Raw genomic sequence first — 19,108 nt, 5'->3', positions numbered from 1 at the left:
TATCAATGTCACAATGTCCTCATTCAGTCACATCATCGACATCAGCTCTGTACTACTCCTCCTATCCTTCACTTTAACCCCACACATCATCCTCACCATAGCTCTTTCAGCCCTCTGCAGTACACTTTCTTCCTCTCTCCTCAACACCCAAGTTTCACCACCATATACCATCGCTGCTCTCACACATGCTTTATATACCCTCCCTTTCATCTTCACTGACCATTTCTTTCCCTTCCACACAATACCCAACCAAGTTCCCTAAATTTCATCCATCCCACACGAACTCTAGCCGTAACTGCGCTCAAACATCCTCCATCCGCGTTCAGCTTATCCCCTAAGTAAACAAAGCTTTCCACTCTTTCAATACCACCACTCATCCCCGTCCTTGCGTCCGTCCTATTAATCACACCATGAACACATTTCTTACATTTGAACGTGCCTTCCACCTTTTTCAGTGCCCCCCTCACACCACTACATCTCTTATGCACCCATTTCTGACATCCTATACACAATACCGAGTTAGCCTTCACTCTCCTGTCACAAACCCCACAGGGGTCTGTTTTACTTATCACTCGCTTCCCCACTCACCATTATCTTCGTCTTACCAATATTAACTTTTAACCCTTTCTTTTCAATAACACTTTTCCATCTGTCAAATTTTAACTGCAATTCTTCCATGCTATCAGCCATCAAGACTAAATCATCTGCATACAAAATCTCAAATAACAACCCCTCCATTATGTTTCCACACACAACATCCATCACAATTGCAAACAGAAACGGTGATAACACTGATCCTTGATGCACTCCTACCTTAACACTAAAAGCGTCCGACATCCCCCTTCCAACCCTCACCTTTGTCTTTGCCCCTTCATACAGCTGCATCACAGCTTTAACAAGTCCCTCATTCACTCCTTTCTTCCTCAACGCCCATTCAATGACCTTCCTCGGTACTCGATCAAAAGCCTTTTCTAGATTCACAAAACACATGTACAATCTTCGTTTCTTCTTTCTATAATTCTCCTGCAACATTCTCACCATGAACAACGCATCCACCGTTCCCCTACCAGGAATAAACCCACTTCACACTAACTGTCACCATATTTCTCAACCTTCTCTCAAGCACCTTCTCCACTACCTTCATTTCATACTCTAGCAATTTCACGCCCCTATATGACCCACAATCTCTCACATCTTCTTTGCCCTTATACAACGGCACCAACACACTGTGTCGCCAATCCTCAGGTATACCTTCATCATCAAACATACTGTTAGCAATTCTCATCATAACTTCAATTCCTATCACCCCACTCGCTTTTATATGTTCTGCCGCCACTTCCGAAACCCCTGTCGCCTTACCTAGTTTCATTTCTCTAACTGCTTTCTCTACTTCCTCCATCGTCATCTTCTCTATAGGTCCGTGTATGACCGCGGATTCCACATCTCCATCCCACTCATTCTCTTCATTCATCAACCTTTCCATATGAGCTTTACACACCTGAGCTTTTTCCTCATCTATGCACAACTTGCCAGATCCATCCCAAACACATCCATTCCCTATAACATCTTTCCTATCCCTCATTGACTGCTTTGCTACTTTGAACATTTTCCTCGAACTCACATCAAATTCCATTTCCTTCATTAACCTATCTGATGCTTTCGTCATTGCAGTTGCCACTGCCTGTTTTGCAACCTTCTTAGCCTTCCTATACTCAGTCTCCGCTTCCTCCGTCATGTCCCTTCTCCATACCTTAAACCTCTCCTTCTTGACCTCCAAAACCCTTCTTATATCTTCATCCCACCACCACGTCTCACCATGCCTACACTTTCCTTTCGTCCATCCACATACTTTATCTGCCGTAGCCAACACACAGTCCCTGTATCTCTCCCAAACATCTCCATCCTTACCACTCTTCCAATTTTCAGCCACCTTCACTTCAAATGCCTTCCTCACCTCTGCATCCTGTAACTTCCATGTCTTTCTCTTTGCCACAAACTTATCCTTCTTCCTCCTCCCCATTTCTTTTGATGTCACATCCATCACAACCATACTATGCTGCAGCATACCAAGTATCGCCTTCACATTCTTCACATACTTCCTATGTTTGGCCCTTACCAATATATAGTCTATCATTGACCTATGCTCCCCTGACCTATATGTAATCAATCGCGCTGGTTCCCTTGTAAACCAGGTATTCCCCACCACCATGCTATGTGCATCCGCCAACTCCAACACTCTACGCCCTTCCTCATTCCGTATACCATATCCCCCATGTACACCTTCATATCCGTCTGCATCCGCCCCCCATTCAAATCACCCAACAACACCACAAACTCATCCAACCCCGCTTGCCCAATCTCGTCAGAAACATCATCATAAAACCTATCCTTCTCCTCTTCCTTCCTACTTTGTTGCGGAGCATATCCTGATATCACCCTCACTATTACTTTTCCAAACACCATCACCACCACAATTACACCATTGCTTCTCCGCCTCACTTCCAACACCTTCTCCACCAACTCATCTCTTACCATCACACCAACTCCTCCCGTACCATCATCCCTTTTCCACCAAAACTTATATCTTCCACTTATATATATATATATGTTGATAATAGACCATAATTTTTACAATATTCTATAAATTCTACCGAATGTTTGGCGTTAATACGTTTGTAGTTCGTTTTTACGATTTTTCTTACTAAAGTTTTTTGGAGAACGTTTAATTTATTAAAATTCAAAATAACCTTATTTTCCGAATTCATGCTGCAAATAAGGCCATATTTAGATTTCGAATGAATCATCATCAGTGCAAGTTGATTTATATAGGAAAATATTTACTTTGTGAAAATGAACTTAGATGGAAATTAGATTTAACAAAATTTAACCAAATCATAATAGTTACCTGAGCTAATAAGAATAATCAACAAGTGTTAAAATAGTTAGACACAGTGAGTAGATGAATCGATTTTTTGAAGGGACCATATGAGCGAGAGTTTTTCACACTCACCGGCAGGTATCCCAGAGACGCATTAATATGATAAAGCAGAGTTAAGATAAAAATTATATCTAGGTTTAGGAAGGTGAAAATAGGGGTTATGTCGAAAGAATTCACGTCTAGTATTTTTAAATAAAGCCAGTTCACTAAAAATAAGCAATAAATAACTAGTATACAATTGAAAAATATTATAAATATTCACTAGATGAAAATAAGTGGTAACACGGTCAAATATATATATAATTTAAAGAGAATACGTATGAAAAAATTTTGAGCTAGGACCAAAACATGAAGATTAGATTTAAGAGCTGAACCCCATATAGAAATGTTTTGATTTATGAAAAGTTTTTTTAGTTATGCCATCTATCATTCTGTTTTTATACCCGTTATCAATAAGCGTCTGTTAGATTCTTCTCAGTTCTTTTTGCAATAGCAACTGAGAGCTGCAGTGGCCGATTGCTAAGTTTACATGGGATACAATGACGCTTTTTTGTATCTTTCTGCACATTCGCTAAATCCTTTCAAGCATGAATTAACATTAGTTGCTTTAACGTAAACTAATGTATTAAACATTGAACTATCGTTATTGAGTTAAATGTTGATGTCAAGATAGTTAAGGCGTTGGCATCTTCGGTTGTGAATGTTAGGATGGAATTTTCAGTCAGGAGATTTTTGATGCTTCTAATATCGTTTTCGTTATTATCAGCCAGGATGAAGATATGGTGTTTGTCGTCGGCTTTATTGTAGATATAATGTCAATAAATTCTTTGCTTGACTTGTGGCCATAATCTTTTTTATTTAGTAGCACATTTATTGCCGATAGGAAAATGCTCCGATGGATGCAACAAATTAGTCTGAAGTACCACATCAAATCTACCGAAATCCTGCGTCGTGCTGGTTTAGATGATAAAAAGGACGAATGTCGGCAACACCGTCTGAGGTGGTTTTGTCATGTCAAACGAAGTGGAAACAGTGCCATAACTTCTCTTGCAGATGTTGAAGTACCTGGCACACATGTCCCAAAGGCCGTCCAAAGAAGTGCTGGTCACAAACAATCGAGCAAGATATGAAAAGCTCTAAATTTAAATGAAATGGATACAACTGATCGCCTAATTTGGCGCGAAAAATTGATGGCAAAGAAAACAACGTCCTATCTCGGGAGAACTGGGTCTCTGGACGCTAAACGATGATTGATTGATTGATTAGCACATTTATTACCGACTTACCAGTTTTAAAAAATACTATATTGCTGTTGTTCCTCATTACTTAGACCATTCCTCATGGATAATTCCATTATTTTTTTCAACATCTGCATTTCTGTTCTCTCCAGCCTTAGCCTTCTTAAGTTTTCATCCGTCATAGTCCTAGTTTCGCACTCATACAGCAGGCAAGTTCTTACCCATGCTTTATATACCTTACCTTTCAGGCCCAATGGTATACCAATAGAACACAGCACTGAAGTATTTTTTCTGATATTTTTCCATTCTACTTTTATTCGATTCTCGACCGCTCTATCCAATCCACCCTCCTTACTCAGTATATTACCTAGATAATAAAAGGGCTCCACTCTTTCAAACCCCAAATTTCCCAAGTATCCAGCATCACCCTTTCGCTTAGTATCTTTCAATTTACACCGCTTACAAACGAATTCCTTGCTTTTGTTCAAGTGTCTTTTCAAACTACTGCATCAATTATAAATCCATTCATCACATTTTACAAATAGTATTAAATTTCCTCTGACTCCTTTACCACACACTGCACAGGGGAATTTGCCATGTTCAAGAATATCTGAATCCTCTTCTCTTCACATAACTTTGGTTTTACCCAAATTTACCTTTAAACCCTTTTTTCCATAGGTATTTACTACACTGAGAGCTTTTCTTTTAGTTTTTCTCACTCTTCGCCATGAAAAGCAGGTCATCAGCATTAAAATCTCCCATGATAACCCACATTTGATCTCTCTACTAATAATATCCATTACTATAATAAAAAGTAGAGACTTAGCACCGAACCTGGATGTAAACCTTCCTGAACCCCAAACCGCTTACCTACACTATAGCTAATCCTTACCGCCGTCCTGGCTTCTTTATACATACACGTCATTGTGTCAACCAACCATTCTTTTACCTCGCCTTTCCTAAGTGCCCACCTAACCACTTCCCTCGAAACTTTATCATAAGATTTTTCCAGATTTACAAAAGCATAATAAAAAGTTTTCTTCTTGGCTCTGAACGTTTCTTGAATTTGTCTAACAATGAAAATTGCATCAATAGTACTCTTCCATGAACAAAAACCAAATTGCATTTCGTCAATAATAACGTTGTCCTTAATTCTTTCAATCAATTTTATAGTATGTTCCGATGGCTTGATTGCTCTATAAGATCCACAGTTTAAAAGGTCCCCCTTACCTTTGTATGTCGGAAGGGTTATACTTTTCTCCCAATCTTCTGGAATTTTTTTTCCCTAATAACTATATTGACTAGTTTGTTACATAACAAATAAAAATGACTAAAATATAATAAAGTAACATAAGTTAAATGAATGAAAAAGCTTAAAAAAATAAATCAGCAGTTAAAGCACTTCTCGATTAATATTAAATATTCCTAAATGTCAAAGTCAAGAAAATAGTAAAAAAATTAAAAAAACCATAAATAAAACATGTTAGAAATTTTGACTCACCTTAAGAACATCGGAAAGCTTTGATAATCCAGTTCCATTGTTTGTGAAGATTGAAGACTTTACTGTCAAAACATTTATTAATCAAACGGTTCATTAAAAATATAAAAGTAATTTTAAAAGTGCGATAAATTTTATATTAGTATTTTTTGTTTTTTATTACACAGCTTTAGCATATCCCTGTATTAAATATAGCTAAACTTTTGTGCCACATTTACACAAAAAGATGTATATGCACATTTTTGCATGTACGCAAGCAACGCATCGTACACACTTCGTACAGACAGTATTTGAAACAGGTTATCACGCAATTACAATGCAAGATTGAACTAAATAGCCGGCCCTGTTAAGATATCCTACTGATGCTTCTGTGATAACTGCAGTAATAATTGATTGCCTTTGCTATGTATCTGGTACATTTTCCAGATCTTTCAACTCAGTTCCCATCAGGTTTAGTATATGCAATTAAAATTATTCTCCTAGCAACCATTAATGAAGCAAATTTTTCCACGGCATATATAATTCTTCATTCGTTTGTTCAATTTTCATACTTCCTAGTGCACATCTATATACTATGCCAAAATTTTGTTATTTTTAAAGGTCACATTACACAAAGTACACTACTCCGTCATCCTTTCATTTTCATCAAATTTTTTACTGAAACTAATCAACAAAACTTGATAGAAAAAAATTTTAAACAATTTATAAAAATAAAAAACATCATATGTTCAATGAAACAATGAAATGATTTACTTACAGTCAACAGTAAGTGTTGATATCATTTTCTCAGTTAATTCACAAAAAATACTTTTCTTATCAAACGTAAGACCGGATTCATTTAAAATTTCGAAAATAGCACTGAAATTGTAGGATTTATTAATTTGTTAATTTTAAAAAATAATTTAAACATAAATTCACAATAAAACAAATTTTAAAATAAAAACATTTAATTCAATTAAAAAAATAATAAAAGCAAGTATTATAATATATAATGTATACATGTGCCTCTACAATTTGATCCATTTTTTTATAGAGCCATACCAAAAATGAGTATAATCCGATTTCGCCGCTCGACATAACTTATGCTGTCAAACGCATTTTATGCATTAAAGATATCTTCAACACTCGTTTATGTTATTGTTGAAATACATATCTAACTAAATTAAGTCTATACAAACTAGCGAAAACAGATACAATCAATATCTTAATAGTTACTTTCTAATAAATACAATTTTTAGGCTTACTAAATGTCAAAGTTATATAAAGAAGAAAAACCATCGAAAAATTTAAAAGATCTCAGCAGTACATGTTCTAGAATTAGAGGCGCAGCATGATATTCACGAATAAAGAAAAAAGCAGTGCTGTGAAGATACGTGCATGAAGGGATGTGATTTTGATGTCATTTGATTGGAAATGAAATTGAAATTGGTGTGAATGCAAGTGAAAAACTTTGGAGAATAAAAACAATACAAATGTGCTGCCTAAAAAAAGCATTCAGTCTGCGCTTCTATATAAACTAATTTAAAAATATCGTGTGCTAAACCGAATTTACAAATTTCAATATAAATGAAGATAAATACAGTCCTTATAGCGAACTTCTATAAAATAAACTTTTTTATGTCCCCTGAAATTTTACATATAAAACTGTTCCTATAGAAGGAAAATAATTTTTCAATAACAAACGAAATTTATAAAAGGTAAAAAAATATCCAACCAGCAAACATTCTATGAATTGATATGAGGGGTGTTTTTGTACTCTTTTAATATCTTAGGCCCATATTTATTGTTTCAAGTTCTAGTATTCTAGTAATTATTGCGAATTCTACCTCAATTTATTTTAATTGAAACGGAATCATCGTTCCATGGAATAAAGAAAAAATGTCACTTTAAAAATTTCAATTTTTAATATTATACCATGTATTATTGTTATTGTTACTTTCTGTTATTAAAATAAATGATTAGGAGGTTGTTTTTCATAAATATATAGCTTATGAATACCATTTAGGCGATATAGAATTTTTTCAAGAAAATCAATCAATCTTCGCTTAGCGTCCAGAGAACCAGTTCCCCGAGGTAGGACGTTGTTTTCTTTGCCATCAATTTTTTGCGCCAAATTAGACGATTAGTTGTATCCATTTTATTTAAATTTAGAGCTTTTATGTCTTACTCGATTGTTTGCGACCAGGACTTCTTTGGACGGCCTTTGGGACGTGTGCCAGGTACTTCAACATCTGCAAGAGAAGTTATGGCACTGTTTCCACTTCGTTTGACATGACCAAACCACCGAAGACGGTGTTGCCGGCATTCGTCATTTATATCATCTAAACCATTGCTATCTCGTATTTGTTGTTGTGGATTGATGCAAGCAGGACAAACAAAATTGGACACTTTAGATAAAGTACTATCAATCAATCAATCAATCTTCGTTTTGCGTTCAGAGACCCGGTTTCCCGAGGTAGGACGTTGTTTTCTTTGCCATCAACTTTTTGCGCCAAATTAGACGATCAGTTGTATCCATTTCATTTAAATTTAGAGCTTTCATGTCTTGCTCGATTGTTTGCGACCAGGACTTCTTTGGACGGCCTTTGGGACATGTGTGCCAGGTACTTCAACATCGGTAAGAGAAGTTATGGCACTGTTTCCACTTTGTTTGACATGACCAAACCACCTCAGACTGTGTTGCCGGCATTCGTCCTTTATATCATCTAAACCAGCACGACGCAGAATTTCGGTAGATTTGATGTGGTCCTTCAGACTAATTCGTTGCATCCCTCGGAGCATTTTCATATCGGTTCGTTGAAGTTGTTGTTCCAGTTTGGTTGTCATTGGCCATGTTTCTGCACCATATAACAACACAGGACGTATCACAGATTTTTAAAGTCTTGATCGTAGTGGTAGTGGGATGTCACGCCGCATCAATATAGAGGCAAGGAGATGCCATTTATTCCAGGCTGCACGTATGCGTGCTCGAACGGCAGCTTCAGCTGTTCCAGTACAATCCAGAACATCCCCTAGATATTGAAACGATGTGACTTTCTCTATTTTAATGGCTTCAAAGACAGTGCTATTTCGAATTTGTTGTTGTGGATTGATGCAAGCAGGATAAACAAAATTGGACACTTTAGATAAAGTACCAATTATTTTTGAACAACGTTTGTGACACCAGTGGTTACACTGCTGACACTTGACTGAATTGTTACCTACACCAGTTTTACAAACTGAACAGGGCCATCGTCCAGTAGCTGTGGATTGGATGGGTTCACCAGTGTTCATTGCTTTGATTTTGCTGATGTTGACTTTGAATCCATGATCGGCGAGTTTAGTGTTCCAATCTTCAAACATCTGAGCTGCATTCTGCTCAGACGTGGCTGTTAAAGAGATATCATCAGCATATAATAGATTCCAAATGTCACCAGTGCGTATCGGTTTTGTGATTTCTTCCATCACAGTTATAAATAGCTGTTGACTGAGAATCGAGCCTTGGTGAACTCCAACACCGATGTCATATGAATCTGTGTTTCCAACAGTTGTGCTGACGAAAGTCTTAGTATTCGTACACATTTCCATCACAAGTCGAACAAGATATTCTGGAATGAGTTGTCGACGTAGACTCTATCTGATTGCTTCACGGGGAACTCGATCAAATGCTTTTTCAAGGTCTATAAAAATGTGTGTTAGCTGTTGATGCTTTGCGAGGTACTTCTTTTGCAGTTGCCGAAGGATGTGAATTGCATCAATTGTTGATTTCCCCGCTAGGAAACCAAATTGATAATTTCCGATTGTGATGCACGACGTTAATCTTCTCTCAATGATTTTCTCGACCATTTTCAGGGAGTGTTCTAACAGACGTATACCTCGATATGATGAACAGTTCAATGGATCACCTTTGCCTTTGTATAGCAGAACTATCATACTATAGTTCCAATCAGTCGGCATTGAGCAATTTCTCCACACTTCACGGCAAAGTTGTAGTAACGTTTGGATACCTGCAGTACCAGATGCTTTGATAAACACGAACAAATTCTATATAACGAAATTTCTATATAACGAATTTTTTTCATGGAACCATCAAATTCGTTATAGAGAGACTCTACTGTAATTTAATATCTTATGAATGTTTGGATACAATAAAATAAACATCAGACCAACCAGCCATTCAATGTCATTCCATCATCTCCAACTATGAAAGAATCAAGCTTTTCTTCTAGATTCAAAAGTATTTCTTAAATAGGATAAAGTAATTAATATTAAAGATAATGTAAACTGTAAAACTTAAAACAATAATAATTCCAAATTGGTGGCACTATACCTAAAATAGTGAGTGCAGCAACAGAAAATCAACTTTTTAAAAAAAAATTTCGTCCAGCTTTATATCAACATAAAATTTATTTAAATCATCAATTTATTAAATCGTCTTCGCACCTTTTTTAAACTTGAGTTTTTGAGTTAAATGAAAAGCTTCAGACGCAAAACTTCTGTCTACATGAGAAGGCAGCGTTTCATAACGCGCATTATAGGACAAATAAAGAAATATGACCCCACGAATTACATTGGCTGCCAATTGAGAGCAGAACTGATTTCAAAGTTTTAGTGATGATGAAAAGATGTGTCAAAGGTGCGGTATCGAAATACCTGATGGATTTGTACAAGAAAACTTTAGTGATCGAAGGTGGGAGAATTTTGAGGTCCTAAAGGGACAATGATTTTCAGGTACCAAAGAAATTATCAACGGCTTCAAGAAGTTTCTCGGTGTATGGCCCAATGATGTGGAATAAATTGCCAATGGAACTGAAGATGAATGAAATTGAACAGACTGTTTTTAGAAAAAAAAAATTTGAAGCGCATCTGTAGAAAAAGGCGCTCATGAAGACTTGAATGAGCACCGAATATCCTATAAAATTTCATTTCGATACTTTAAATGAGTAGGACGCCGATTCCAGTATGGCCGCTGACAAACTACTCAAATTATTATCACTATTATTATTACTGAAACTTTTAATAATAAAAATAATTATTTTGTATTATTTATTATTTATGTCGTCAGCCATTTCCTGAACACTCTATTGAAGTAGCCCCACTTTGCTAGACTAGCAATAAGTTTTAATCTGCCAGTGCCGACACTGTTAAGCTTCTTTATTCAACTGATGTTCGCATTCTTGAAACTAGCACGATTTCATTCGCTGCTGATTTGAGGCGGGATCTTGATGATACATCTTTAACCTCTACAAAGTAATCTAATATTTTACTTCTTCCATATCTGAACGCCAACATTACTATCTTGAATACAACTCGTTATTCTACCGGCAACAAATGCAAACCACAATGGCGAGATATATGTTCCCATCTACAAACATCAATTATCAACATTACAGCAACATTCTGAATCAACTGCAACCTGTACAACACCTCTGTATTTGCACCTAACAACAAACCATTACAATAATCCAATTATGACATAGTGCAAAACATATCTCTAAGGAACCCAGAAACAATAGTAGCATATCAGAGTCTGTTAGCTCCTGATCAGAATACTCTAGATTTCTTATCGAGTGAGCCGGGACAAATTCACAATTCATCGCAGACACCGAAGCAATAGCATGACAAGAATCAAACCCGATTAGTTTCGTTTTATCATGTTTGAGCTTAAATCTATTTGACAATAGCCAGACAATTCATTGAGATACGTGTTGCAAATCTCGTCGATATTACTGGAACTTCACCAGTATCACCTGACTCTGGAATCTGATACTGCTCAGTTAAAAATAAATGCTACTGGTACAAGACTAGACAATGAGCCAAAAAATATGAAAAGGGCGAGAGAGAAGAATGGCATAATCAACAGTGTCAACTGTAAAACAAAAATACAAAGTTAGTAATGGGGAACAGCAAAGTGAAATGACCGGTGATACTAAAATACTAAAACCATCCAAAAATAACGTATGGGCCAGCCGTAAAAGCCAACAAAAATAGACTTATTCGGGTTATAATATTAAACGTAATTAGTAATAGCGAGTCGTCTGAATATAGCAAAATGTTTGGATGCGGAAAAAACAGTAATTAGTGGTCAGCTGATAAAGATAGCATGCAAATCTTAAAAAAGCCTACATGCAAAAGCTTAAAAAAGCCTACATAATGAGCCTCAATCAGCAAAGAGACCATCTGAAAACTTGAGCTTAAAATTTGCAGATGTATTTTTTCATCAGCGACACCGACCAAAGAAAAACTGTCCTTGTTACCCATTGAAATGATACTCAAGACTCCAGTTATTAAAAGGTCAATCTCTTTTGTGCACATGCTTCAGAAGTTTCAACGACAACACACACGACGCATTATGAATACACGTGAAAGCCATGCATTACACAGTGAATATGATAGGCTGGGATCTATTTGCATTCGAGCACTGGGTTAAAAGCGTTAGGGTTAGGGTTACGCTTTTAACCATTACGTTAACACGCCGCCCAAATAAGCTAATCCAGCAAAGTGGAGATCGTAAAGAACGACCAAAAAAACCGGATTTTCAATCATATTAGCTTGCGGCAATTCATTGTAATGCCATTTGGGTTGTGCAACGCTGTAGAAATATTCAAACAGCAAATGGTGTGTTACTGGATTTCACTTGGTAGGAGAGACTTATAATCAACACATTGATAACTTACGTAAGATATTTTTAAGTTCCAGCGTCAAACTTGAAGCCAAACATCAAGAAGAGCAAAACTACTTAGGCTTGTTAATAACGAATCTAAAAAGGTAGCTCCGTAGTGCTCTTTCCCGAGCGTATCCAATTTGAGGTCAACATTCTACTGATTAGAAAAACAACTGTTAAAGTGAAGCAATTTTATTATAACATGTCAATGAGAAATAAAAGATGCTTATCTCACTATAATGGAACTCAGAGTGGCAAGAATCTATGATACAAATAATAATTTTTCTTAGATTATTCGCAAGTTTATAAATTGTGTTTAAATTTGTCTGAAAATATGTATTAATTATGTTTAAAATCATTTTCAAAATTACAATCGATAATACGTCTAAAATTTAAAAAATCGTCCAGGAACCATCACTTACTCATTACTTTAGTTTTGTTATTCGAAGCAAAGAAAAAAAATTGTTTAATAATTTGTGATCAATTGACTAACTTTTATAATCAGCAACTTCATTAATGTTGTAGTCGGAAACTAAAAAAAATTGGAAAAAAATTAATTAATCAATTAAAATTACAAGATTATATGAACAATTAATCAATTAAATTAAAAAGATAATAGAAAAATTTGCCAACAAAATTAGATTAAAATGGTCAAGTGTCTTTCAACAATACTTTATAAGGCAAGCTTAGTTAGGTCTTCTCCTTTTCTGGGTTCAATAACAGATTCTCGTTTCATCACTCAATAGATATTTTCATATATTTCTTCCATATCTTTTCAGACCTTCCCGAATCTAAATAAATGTTTCCTTTGCTATATTTTGTATAATCTACATTAAACACATCCGTTTTTTCTCTTTTTACCAACAGTTTTTGTTCTTAGCTTTTCAAATAAATTTTCGAGGTAATTTCGATTAGTCAAATGCATTTCTCGCATCTGTTTCAAAAGTTTTACATTCATTCATTTAACCTGTCAGTTTTTATCTCTTTACAACACTTTAGACAATTCCCATATGCTGCTACACTAGTGTTGTAAGATCTAGCATCTTTAATACATCGATAATCATTAGACATCATTTTCTCGTGTCATTTTCTTCTTTTCCAACTTTTCAACTTAAATTCATTCTTTAAAACCACCATATAGTTTTTCGGAATTTAAATCTTCATTTCATTTATTTCACCTAATATTCTGTCAACTTAATTTTCATTGATATGGTTATGAATGTGTTAGGATCAGTTATAAAAGAGTCTTTTGATAGAAATTCGAGTGTAATCATCTTTAAAATTGTTTGGTCCGTATATTATTAAATTTTATGTTTTTCATTTTAGGAATTTGAAATTAACAAATATTTGACTCATAATGTGATTCAGTGACTGGTTGTGGCCGTCATTTTGACACGTATAGACTGTTGTAAACCCTTGCCCGACTCTATCAATCAGAAAGTGGTTCGATCTATTCAGTTAGTTCAAAATTAATATTTCTGAACTACTAAAGTAGAGGTGAGCGAGAATTAAAGTTTTTTCCAATTCACTCTCATTTTTGTTTGTCATTCCCGATTCCCTACCGAATTCCCATTTATGAAAACGTTCCCTAATATTCCCATTCCATATTTTTTAACTCATCTCCACGTTTTTCCTCCTCGTTTCCCTTTTTTCATTTTGCAAATTTTTAAACATGAAAAACCAAATTTTCTCAAAAAAAGCAAATTTATGAACCAAACAAATACCAAACAAAATAAAGTCCAAAACCTCTAAAATGTATCAAAACAATAATAATATTGAATTAGAATTATAACAATAAAAACAATTATTTACATGTTTATGAATATACATACTATGTGATTTTCGAATGACCACAAGTGCGCATAAGTGTGCATATATATATACATATAGCTACATAGGCGCATAATTTAAGAACATTCTATGTTAAAGATTAGGCATGTGTAATAAAAAACTTTTTTTTGTACACTGGGATTTTTTCAATAAAAAACAATCAACACTTTATAATATCATATTATATCTGGTTTTCTATCATTAACTTATTGGGTATTGGAAACTCAACTATTAATAAGTATGGAAGATATACGCGCACGCATCAATACATGATACATAACAATATCATCTTTTATTGGTATGCACATTTTTTTGTGCCGTAAGTTTTATGCATAAATTATTGACTGAGTACTTTTATCTGTATAGCATGGTTAAGCAGCGTGCGCGCTAGAATAGTTCACGTGTGGATTTCATGTTTATTAGCTCTGAGCATATTATAATGATGTTGTCATGTGTTTAATTATAGCGCGTTCACATAAATTTCGTGTTTCATATAAATGAAATGATGTGCGCTTATACATATATAAATGTAACTAGAACGTATTTGGCGTATCACACAGCTTATTCATATATTTGAATTAATTAATTATTTGCTAGTGTTATTTTTTGATGTTCAACATGTAGATAACCACCGGTTTTTAAATTTTAAATCCAGCCAAGTCCGGCCTCGGCCGGATTTGAAAAACCTAAATCCGATGCATCTCTAGTTAATAGTTTACTAACATAAAGGTCTGCTTAGTCGTTAATTTTTTATCTGCAATGTACTGTTTTAGACAATTTTTTCGTATAGTTATGTAAATTATTCTTATTATTAGGAGTGAATATTAAGAAAAAAATAAATAATTTTATAAATATTGATCTACATTCAATTTATTTCCTTTCTAGTCAAAAAAATAACAACACACTTGTACTAGGGTCAGGATCATAACTTGAATCGATATCATTTGACTGCCATTCCTGAACCTTATTAATGATTCGATTGACATCTGAAATGGCAGAAGCAATATCAGCACTTGACAAATCAAATGATGCACTTTCCTCACATATCCGTTCCTGTGTGTTATCCAAATGTTGAATTACCAATATAATAATCTATAGAAAACAGACGCGTCATTAATAAAACGCAATAAACTCGTGAGCAGCTAAACCGATTTTTCATTTTTTAGCTATATATTGATATATATCATCATCATCATCATACACGTTTAAAGGCGCTCAACCCAAGGAGGCAGAGAAGCCTATTGTTCGTATATTGATGAAAATCACAGCATGTTCGGCGTTAGTCAACTTCCAATTTAACTTTTCGAGTTTCTTTAGTTCGAAACCAAAATTTTTCCTAGATTATACCTCTGATAATGAAAACACGTAAAATGTTATATGTGCGTGATTATGCGACAATGCCAACTCGGGGTTTTCGTCAGCAAACCCTTGAACAAACACTGGGCGCCTCTGCCCCCTTGGGTTGAGCTCCTTTAAACGTGTATATTATTGGTAAACCATTAGCCGCCATAGGCCAGACGTACGTTTCGTCTCTCACGAGACTCGTCAGTAGCCTGCCGAATAAGGTTTAAGATAACACAACTCAATTATTGTAACCAAAAAACTCAAATTGAGGTGTCGCGACCAACAGATAAGAACAACATCACGTTGTTACAAGGTTTAAAAACCCATTCAGTCGCAAGAGGTATTATTGATAAACCGATAAACCATTACCCGCCATAGGCCAGACTTACGTTTCGTCTCTCACGAGACTTGTCAGTAGCCTGCCGAATAAGGTTATTACTATTATAATTTATATATATATATGTATATATTGGATTAAGACTGTCAGAAATGCAATTATTGATGAAAATCACAGCATGTTCGGCGTTAGTTAACTTCCTTTTAACTTTTCAATTTTTCTAACATTTGATCGGTGTTCATATTGATATGTTGTGTGTGTGCTCTATTCTGCTTTGTTGATTCCTTGTTGTTCAAAGTGAATACTTAACGCTCATTCAATAAGTTTTGCAATTTTCAACTTCATCCAATATAATACTTTTACGTGTTTTCATTATCGATGATTCCTCAGCTTCTAAATTTATTAATAGGAAGAATTTCAATTGCCCGTTGTTGAATATTTATTATCGGATGTCTTTATTCTATGAGTATTGATTCGGCTAGTCGTAAATTATAATGGTTGTTATTGTAATGTAAGATTTTAACATTGTGGTCCAAGATTTGTCTAGTAATTTAAGTTTTGTGTTTCTCTTTCATGTGATTCTTTATAGCGGCAGTTTGTACGTGCATCGTGAGTCTTCTCGATAACTTGGTCGTCGTCATACCAATATATTCGGAATTATGGTGCCCACACCCACCAATATTACATATGAACAAATATATTAGAAGGTCAATAAACAATCCTTCAATAGCAATTGATCTGCAGGCTGAAGCTAAGAAGCAACAAGGCAAATTTCTTAGCAAGTTAATGAACGGTGATTTGAAAGCTGCCGCTAAGCAATTAAAAGAGAATAATGATGTTAATGAGAGACGTGCAGACAAATTCTCTTAATTTGTGGTACTTGACAAAAGAAAATATCTGGACAAACTGAACACAATTCTCAACGATAAAACTAAACTTAAAGAAATAAAATCAGATCCTACTACCGAACTCAAGGCAAAACTGAACGGACTGATTCGAAAAATCAATTAACACATGCAATGAACATAGCTTTGAAACTGCAGTCTATGTAAAAACTACAAATAAAGGTATTTGCCTTAATGGACAAAGTGAATGCACTGAGCAATTTAAAATTAGTACAAGAGCATTTGTCACCCGCGCCTTCACCCACTCAAAACGTGATGCAGAATTAAAAATTACGAATCTCTTGCTAAACAATAGATACTGGACAGTAATGATCGAGGATATAATTAAAAATATATTACATCAACTCAGCAGCCCACAACATAATAATCCAAACACTGACATCATCTTTTATTATAGGAATCATATGAACACCATGTACAAAACTGAAGAATCCGTCTTAAAACAAATTATTTATAAAAATGTTAAACCAATTAACCCTTCGGACAAAATAAAACTACGAATTTATTATAAAAATGCAAAGACGTCAAACCTTGTCATGAACAACTGCACTTCTCAGCATGGTTCGGCTTTAAAACATAGTCATTTGATATATAAATTTACATGTCCCCTTGACGGCTGTGCACGTCAGAATGTTTCATATATCGGAAAACTATATCATCGCTAACTAGACGTCTGACCATGCACAAAAGGGAAGGTTCTATAGAAACACATATAGAACGCACAATATTGAAACAACAAGAAAAATTCTGGACAACAACACCAAAATAATATACTGTAATTCCAGCCATTCTCATCTAGAATTAGCAGAAGCCATTCTCGTCGACATAAAACAAACCCTGATAAACAAGCAACAAAAGATTTCAACAGTACTCCCAACAAGGACAATAATAAAATATAATAATAACAATAATCATACCGATGAGGACACTGAAGAAAGCAACATCGACCAAAGATAAAAAACAACACTGAAGCAATTTGACATTTGACAACAGCAATAAAACATGGTACCAAAGTAAATGACGAGAACAAAGAAATCATATCAATTAATAAAGAAAATAGTAAAATTAACAAAGTCTATAATAACAATGATGAAAATAGTAAAATTAGCAAAGTCAATAATAATGATAAATGCATACCACAGGAACTAACCCTAACCCTAACTTCCTTCTGAGTGACGTTGGATCATCAAAGTCTAGGCCCACCGCTTATAACTGTGGTTGCGTAAGGAAGGGCATCCTGCGTAAAAATTAGCCAATAAAATATTTATGATGACAGAAGTGACCGTCAGTATCCGGCAGGAGAGGGTGCGAAGAATCCCCGAAGACCCAGTCCATGAGGTTGTGGTGCAAGGCACTGTGAATGGTCTGGCTACTGGCACCCCACTCTATAGTGTGGCGGTGCAGGGCACTATGAATGGAAGGATTACTTGTAGACCAAGGTGTTGGAGGTTTGGTACCTGGAATGTAGGCACGCCGACAGGAAGGAGTTTGGAAGTGGTTGAGGAGTTGCAGAAAAAAATGGTTGACGTGGCTGCATTACAGAGGATCAGATGGAAGGGAGAGGGTACAAGGTTTGTGGGGTCTAAAGGTGGAAGGCATAAGTTGTGGTGGAAGGGGGATGATGGTACGGGAGGAGTTGGTGTGATGGTAAGAGAAGAGTTGGTGGAGAAGTTGTTGGAAGTGAGGCGGAAGAGCAATGGTGTAATTGTGGTGGTGATGGTGTTTGGAAAAGTAATAGTGAGGGTAATATCAGGATATGCTCCGCAACAGAGTAGGAAGGAAGGGGAGAAGGATAGATTTTATGATGATGTTTTTGACGAGATTGGGCAAGCGGGGTTGGATGAGTTTGTAGTGTTGTTGGGTGATTTGAATGGTCATGTGGGGGCGGATGCAGACGGATATGAAAGTGTACATGGGGGATGGGGATATGGTGAACGGAATGAGGAAATGTGAAGGCGATACCTGGTATGTTGCAGCATAGTATGGTTGTGATAGATGTGGCATCAAAAGAAATGGGGAGGAGGAAGAAGGATAAGTTTGTGGCAAAGAGAAAGACAAGGAAGTTACAGGATGCAGAGGTGAGGAAGGCATTTGAAGTGAAGGTGGCTGAAAGTTGAGAGAGTGGTAAGGATGAAGATGTTTGGGAGAGATATAGGGACTGTGTGTTGGCTACGGCAGATAAAGTATGTGGATGGACGAAAGAAAAGTGTAGGCATGGTGAGACGTGGTGGTGGGATGAAGATATAAGAAGGGTTTTGGAGGTCATGAAAGAGAGGTTTGGGGTGTGGAAAAGGAACATGACAGGAGAGGCTGAGTCTGAGTATAGAAAAAGCTTTTGATCGAGTACCGAGGAAGGTCATTGAATGGGCGTTGAG

The 19,108-nt window shown here is 35.7% G+C and overlaps 1 protein-coding gene across 1 annotated transcript in view; it reads right to left on the bottom strand.

The window, feature by feature from the left end:
* HELRODRAFT_79366 (hypothetical protein) overlaps window positions 1–19,108 on the bottom strand; it is a gene marked incomplete at both ends in the record, with an annotated part of 55,737 nt that overhangs the window by 16,660 nt on the left and 19,969 nt on the right. Inside the window, 6 exons of the mRNA XM_009019401.1 lie at window positions 4,048–4,168; window positions 5,678–5,739; window positions 6,432–6,532; window positions 9,824–9,896; window positions 12,811–12,849; window positions 15,059–15,200. Of these exons, the coding sequence (XP_009017649.1) occupies window positions 4,048–4,168; window positions 5,678–5,739; window positions 6,432–6,532; window positions 9,824–9,896; window positions 12,811–12,849; window positions 15,059–15,200 (538 nt within the window). The remainder of the gene's footprint in view (window positions 1–4,047; window positions 4,169–5,677; window positions 5,740–6,431; window positions 6,533–9,823; window positions 9,897–12,810; window positions 12,850–15,058; window positions 15,201–19,108) is intronic.

This window comes from Helobdella robusta (genome assembly GCF_000326865.2).
Source record: "Helobdella robusta unplaced genomic scaffold HELROscaffold_24, whole genome shotgun sequence".
NCBI classification, from domain to species: Eukaryota; Metazoa; Annelida; class Clitellata; order Rhynchobdellida; family Glossiphoniidae; genus Helobdella; species Helobdella robusta.
The sequence above is the reverse complement of the archived record's forward strand: the minus strand, read 5'-3'. Positions and strand labels throughout refer to the sequence as shown.